We start from the raw sequence: 6,861 nt of genomic DNA on the forward strand, positions 1-6,861 counted from the left end.
AAAAAAAAAAAAAAAAAAAAAAGAATAAAATATAAAAGGGCTGGGGAGGTAGCTAAGTTGAAGACCATGGGCTCAAACCCCAGTATATAAAAAATCAGGGTGTCATTCTTAAAAATGTCTGTTACCAAGATGGGGATATAACTCAGCGGCACAAGCGCCTGCCTGGCAAGTGCAAAGTCCTGAGTCCAATTTCCAGTACCAAAAAAAAAAGTCTGTTACCCACTTGGGTAACATTCATACACTTGGTGTGTATGAATGCCTCTAGAACTCTACAAATTCTTCTGGGGCCTGACCAATGAGAGGGGCACGATGCCAAGTGGTTATAAAAAGCTGTGCTGAGGAGGTATGTTGTCTTAATAAGTTTGTGATGAATGAGTTTGTGATTGCTTATGTATATTTTGAATCCTTATAACATTTCTGCAAGGAGGAAACCTAATGTCTTAGAGGTTTAAATAACTTCCTTGAAGTCATGTAGGTAACTGTCAGAGCCATTGTGGTCTGGCTCCAAAACCCATCTTCTTTCTGGCTTACTGAGTCAGAGACAGTACTAGGCTACTAGGTTTGAAGCTCAAGTGCAGGCCTGGCTGGGATAATGGATTTAGAAAGTATCTGCATAGCAGGTAGTTGAAATTATGGGAGTGGTTGAGATTTCCCAGGGAAATTGTGGAGGTTGAGGACTGACAGAAGCTGAGCACAGATCCTGAGTTCTTGAGGATGAGGTCCATGTCGTCTGCTTTTTGAAAAGTAGACATTTAGTGAACATTGGTTGTAATCTTAAATGTCATTATGTCATATAAATGCTGTTTTGTTTTGGTTTGGTTTTCTTGCATTGATCAACATACCCAGCCCTTTTAAAAAATGTTTATGTTTTGAGACAGGATCTCTATAAATTGCTCAGACTGGTTTCAAATGCATAATCCTCCTGACTCAGCCTCCTGAATAGCTGGGATTATAGGCATGTGCTACCATGCCCAGCTAAATGCCGGTTTTGATACTGCGCTGATTATGACCTGATTCTGCATATTGTAGGTAGCTCCCATTTTCTGACCTGCAGGTATTGTGTTTATCCTTCCAGGTTACCTAAAACCAGATCCATGGATGATCTTCTTTCTGCCTGTGATACAAGCAGCCCACTGACTCGAACATCTAGTGACCCTAACCTGAATAATCATTGTCAGGAGGTCAGAGCTGGCCTGGAACCGTGGCACAGCAATCCTGAGGGCTCAGAGACAGCCTTCATGGACTCTGGGGTAGGAGGTCCCCAGCAGACTATGGGAGAAGTGGGGCTCCCTTCCCTTCCACCCAGCAGCCAAAAAGACTACTTGAGCAATAAGCCTTTCAAGAGTCACAAAAGCTGTCCTCTAAGTTATAAGCTGCTTAATACTGCTGTGCCCCAGGAAATGAAAAGCAACACCTCTGATCCTGAAATCAAAGTCCTGGAACAGACCATGACAGCAGCTCCAGATCCTTCTGCCCAGGATGAGCTGGGCAGGACTTTTGACGGCCCAGGGGAGCCACCTGAACATTGTCCTGAAACAGAAGCTGTCAGTGTACTTTCTAAGGTTGTTTCCAGCAAGTGTGATGGAACTGGTGATCTCCCTGAGTCTTCCCAGGACTCCCTTTCAGGTGCCCCCCAGCAGGCCCAGCTAGACTCTGTGCTGGGTGTGGCCCCCAGATGTGCTCTGGACTGTAGTCTGGGTACCCTTTGCAACCCACCGAGTGCTGCCTGCCAAATTCCTCTGGAACCAAGTGCTGACTTCCCCAGCCAAGACCCCCCAGGGTACATGCCAGGTGTCTCCCACCAGGAACAGCCCAGTTCTATACTGGATCTGATCCACAGGGAGGAAGACCCTGGCAAGAAAGGAAGTAATAGGAATGGGCAGTTACTGGAAAATCCTCGCTTTGGGAAAATGCCATTGGAATTAGCCCGAAAGCCAGTTTCTCAGAGCCAAATCAGTGAGTTCTCTTTTCTGGGGTCCAACTGGGACAGCTTCCAAGGGATGGTGACTTCATTCCCGAGTGGGGAGAATACTCCTAGGCGGCTGCTTTCCTATGGCTGTTGTAGTAAGCGGTCAAGCAGTAAGCAGATGCGGGCCCCAGGGCCCTGCTTTGGGGGCCAGTGGGCTCAGAGAGAAGGTGTGAAATCGCCTGTCTGTTCTAATCATTCCAATGGACACTGTACTGGCCCAGGAGGGAAAAACCGGATGTGGCCATCAGCTCATCCAAAGCAAGTTCCCAGCACAAAGCCTGTTCCATTGAGCTGCCCTTCTCCAGTGCCTCCTCTCTATTTGGATGATGATGGACTCCCCTTTCCCACGGATGTAATCCAGCATAGATTACGGCAGATTGAAGCAGGGTACAAGCAAGAGGTAGAGCAACTCCGTCGACAGGTGCGAGAGCTTCAGATGAGACTGGATATCCGTCACTGCTGTGCCCCTCCAGCAGAGCCTCCCATGGACTATGAGGATGATTTTGTAAGTATTCTCCAACTGCCTTCCATGCACGTGTCCTATCCATCCAGCCTCTACCGTTTGTTGGATACTTGCTGTGTGCCACTAAGTTAGATGCTTGGGCTCTAGGATAAAAGGCAATTAGAATGATGTTCCGAGTGTTAAATAGAGGGAGGCATCGGTTGTTAGGGGGCTGGAGTACACTGAAAACTCAAGAAAGGCTTTCTTGAGAAGACAGTGCTTGAGCTGAGTGCTGAAGAGTGTGGTATTTAGCTACACAGACAGGGAAAACAGAAGCACTGAGGCACTAGGTACTCCCCTGGCATGGCTTAAACAAAGGAATGGATGTTTCTGGGTGTATGTGTGTCTACACAGACGCACTTGTGCTGGGACTATGAAGGAGAGAGTCGTGTGATGGGAAGTGACACTGGAGAATTAGACGGTGATTGGAAAGGACAGCTTGAGGACCCTTCTTAAAATTTTGGATTTTACCTTCAAGGCAATGAAATTTTAAACCAGTGAGTGAAATGATCAGATTTGTATTTTAAGAAATCTGCTCTAACAACGGGGTAGCATTTTGATGAGGAAGTTGAGACATAGCCTGGGAGGCTTGTTAGGACATTTGGAATAATCCAGGTGAGAGGTGATGAGGACCATCCAGGCTTTACTGTGTTGGCTACCTTGGGTTCTGGCACTGTAGTCCTGGGGGAGCTCCTAGGAGCCTTCTCCCCTGGAATAGCTTGCTATCTACACACAAACTTCCCTTCCTTCCGTTAAGGGCTCTCCTAGCTCCCTCTTGGTGGAGTAGACGAGGCTAAAACTTCTTGCAATTTAAGGTGATGCTTTAAATAGGAATCAGCCAACTTTTTTTTTAAGGATAGATGGTAAATATTTTAGGTTGTGTAGGGCCGTAGTCTATGTCATAACTATTTATTGTTCCCTTTATAGGACAATAAAACTTGATTTATAAAAACAAGATAGAGCCGGGTGTGGTGGCACATGCCTGTAATCCCAGCATGCAGGGAGGCTGAGGCAGGAGGATCGCTTCGAGTTCGAGGCCAGCCTGGGCTACAAAGTGAGCTCAAGGCCAGTCTGAGCTACATATTGAGACCCTGTCTCAAAAGAAAAAAAAAAAAAAAAAAAAAAAAAAAAAAAAAACAGGAAACAAGGTAGATTTGGCATGTAAGCCATTGTTTGCCAATGCCTATTTTAATATATAGCAAGAGCAATAATCTTTCAGTTCTGTGGTACAGCATACTGGTTAACAGCATGGCTCTGAAGCCAGGATACTAGGTTTCAATCCCAACTTTACACTTAAATCTCTTACTTTCTCTGGGGCTTAGTTTCCTTATTTGTAAAATGGGCATAATAGTATACATCCTAGGACTGTTTTTTTTTTTTTGTATTGGAAATCGAACTCAGGGGCTTGCTCTTGGCAACCCCTAGTACTGTTTTGAATAATTAAATAAGTTCATGCATATAAAGCACTTAGAACAGTACCTGACACACAGTGAACAGCAAGTGGTAGTGATGATGATAATGTTGATATCTTTGCCTTCTCTTCAGACATGTTTGAAAGAGTCAGATGGCAGTGATACAGAAGATTTTGGCTCTGATCACAGTGAGGACTGCCTCTCAGAAGCAAGCTGGGAACCTGTTGATAAGAAGGAAACTGAGGTATGTGTGCTGGGTACTTATGAGGGACAGAAAATTTACCATATTTCTCAGAGATGAGTGATATCTTTGTAAGCAATTAGTGTGACCAAGTCACAAAGACCAGCCTTGTCATTTTTTTCCCGGGCTGCTTTCCTTGTTGCAGTGTTGCTTTTCCATCCTCTTGATAAAGACCTGGAATTCTTCCTTGTGCTTTCTATTAGGTGACCCGCTGGGTTCCAGACCACATGGCATCACACTGCTATAACTGTGACTGTGAATTCTGGTTGGCCAAACGAAGACACCACTGCAGGTAAGATGTTTTTATGACTCATAAAGTAGTGCAGTACATATGAATAGAACTAAATTGAATCAATCTAAAAATGAAGGCATCCTTATAGGAACTATTTGTGTTTGTCCCCGATCTTTCTCTTCGTGTATTCATGGAGAGCCTTTTGATGCATGCATTCTCGGTTATTTGGCATTTCTGGTGAACTTTTTCTTCTTTGTGCTTTGACAGAAATTGTGGGAATGTATTTTGTGCTGGATGCTGCCACCTGAAGCTGCCCATTCCTGATCAACAGCTCTATGACCCAGTTCTCGTCTGTAACTCATGCTACGAACACATTCAAGTGTCTCGTGCCCGGGAACTCATGAGCCAACATCTGAAGAAACCTATCGCGACAGCTTCCAGTTGAATGCCAGAGGAGATGACCTGTCCAATTTCAGCAGGTTTGAAGGGAGGATCTACTTCAGGTGTAGTGTGGAAGGTTCCTTGGTGTGGCTCATGAAATCACAGAGCTCAAAGATACCGTCTTGAGAAATCCTCCTTGATACCATGAGACTGGAGCAGAGGAATTTCAATTTGGCAGAGGTCCACTACTGGAGAGACCCTCACCTTGGGGTAATGGTCCTGATCCAGACCTAGAGTCTGGGACCTTAATGTTGAGTTGGTGACTTCTTTATCATGGAGAGTCACACGATGATGACTTTATAGATACTGCCTGGTGCAAAGTGCCCAAACAGCAATAGAAAGGCATATGTATAACCAAACTCCCAAGTGATAACCAGACCCATCTTGCCACCTTGAAAAAAGCAGATTCTACTATATAAGATAGGAATTCCTATCCTATTTGAGATGAACTCTATTCTGTACCTCTGTGCTCTGTGTCCGTGCATGAAGGCTCAGTCTTTAGAGGCACTCCCTCTAGTTGCATTAGTACTTTCTGTGGAGTTTGGCTTAAAGACTGGTTTGGCAAGTGAAGGTTTCAATGTATTTTTCACTTGGATCATCGGCCAGCATCAGTGAATATTCGGTTTAGGGGGACAGTTCTAGGGAGTGAGACATTTTTGGAACAGAGGAAAACTCTGCTGATGTTTAGTCATGGCAAAAATCAGTTCTTTTGAGCTGTGAAGGCAGCTTTTGAGGTATGCACTGTGAAGAATGAGAAGGGAAAAGCAAAAATTATCCTTGTGAAATATCTGCTGATTGTGCCCTACCCTTTGCACCTGATTTTTCCTAGTTTGTCCTGGTGCTAACACAGGAGCTACACCTTGATCCTCTCCTGGCATGAAAATAAAACAAAGGTTTTTGTTGTCCCATTGCCCACTTCCCCCATGTTGTCTTTCCCTTGGCTGCTGCCTCCTTTGGGTCACATTGCTTCTTATCCTGAACACTTGACACCTTGAGGGTAGAATTTAGTGTTTGGTTTTTACCTCCTAGAATATGCTGTTTGGTGTGTGAGGGTTTCCGTACAAATGCTGCTGTCTATTTCTGTGCACTTAACAGTGGAACCCAAACAGAAGAGAAAAGCCTTGATACCAAAATTGGGAGATAAAATGTGTCCATTTGGACCAAACATATTTTTTGTTTTGATTTTGTTTTTCATCTTAATATGTACCAGTGGCACTTAACCAAAAGATACAGTGATATAGCCATGTACTGTGGTTGGGACAGATACAGTCTCCTTGGCCTATTACGAAACCACTAGTTTCCTTTGTATAGTTTGCTTAATCATTGGTGTATAAAAAGTAAATTACATTTAGGCATATCCTGTTTTAAAGCTATGATAGTTGTCATTCTCACTTCTACTTTCATGTTGCTTTCTAGAAAAAAAAAATCATTCCAGAATAACTAAAACTTGCATTTAGAACAAGAATTGTTGTTTGTCTTGACCTTTTCTTCAGTCCTACAGAGAAGCATCTGTGCTTCTTTTATACTTGCCATGGATGTAACCTAAAAAGTTTTGGCATATTTAGGTCAGCCTAACAGAACTTTTTTTTTTTTAAATGGAGCTGAATAATGGAGATTTTGTGTCTGGGAAATTCCTGAGAGATCATTGAAAAAATAACAAACTATTCCTTGTCTCTGATACATAAAATTCTTTTAAGCATTTTCTCAATTATTAAAACTTACTGCCAGTCTTGAGTGGCTTTTTAATTAACTTGATTTACATTGCACTTCACTCTGCCTGTTTTCGGGGTGTGGGTATAAGATTGGTAACATGGGGAGATTGTATCTGTCTACTTTGTGTGGCTGTTTTGAGGGACTGTCCCATCAGTGAATAAACCGCATGGCCTTGGAGAGAGATTCTGGGCTGTTGGCTCAGACAGGTTCATCAAATACTCCTTTCAGAGCTGGTGTGGGTGTAAGTGACATAATGTGGCCAAAAATCCAAACTGTGCAGTTGCGTTGTGACAAACATGCAATGTGCTGTAAAAAAACTCAATACGGTTTAAATAAAATCTCTATATTAGT

General features: G+C 43.5%; 1 protein-coding gene across 4 annotated transcripts in view; it reads left to right on the forward strand.

The window, feature by feature from the left end:
• Mtmr4 (myotubularin related protein 4) overlaps nucleotides 1–6,861 on the forward strand; it is a 25,563-nt gene extending 18,702 nt beyond the window's left edge. For all 4 annotated transcript variants that reach the window (XM_005394016.2, XM_013519398.1, XM_013519397.1 and 1 more), the window contains 4 exons: nucleotides 1,076–2,474; nucleotides 4,017–4,127; nucleotides 4,328–4,416; nucleotides 4,624–6,861. In XM_005394016.2, coding sequence (XP_005394073.1) covers nucleotides 1,076–2,474; nucleotides 4,017–4,127; nucleotides 4,328–4,416; nucleotides 4,624–4,801 — 1,777 coding nt within the window. In that variant the 3' untranslated portion in view covers nucleotides 4,802–6,861. The remainder of the gene's footprint in view (nucleotides 1–1,075; nucleotides 2,475–4,016; nucleotides 4,128–4,327; nucleotides 4,417–4,623) is intronic.

The sequence above is a fragment of the Chinchilla lanigera genome, unplaced genomic scaffold (assembly GCF_000276665.1).
Source record: "Chinchilla lanigera isolate Chin_1 unplaced genomic scaffold, ChiLan1.0 scaffold00050, whole genome shotgun sequence".
Classification (NCBI taxonomy): Eukaryota; Metazoa; Chordata; class Mammalia; order Rodentia; family Chinchillidae; genus Chinchilla; species Chinchilla lanigera.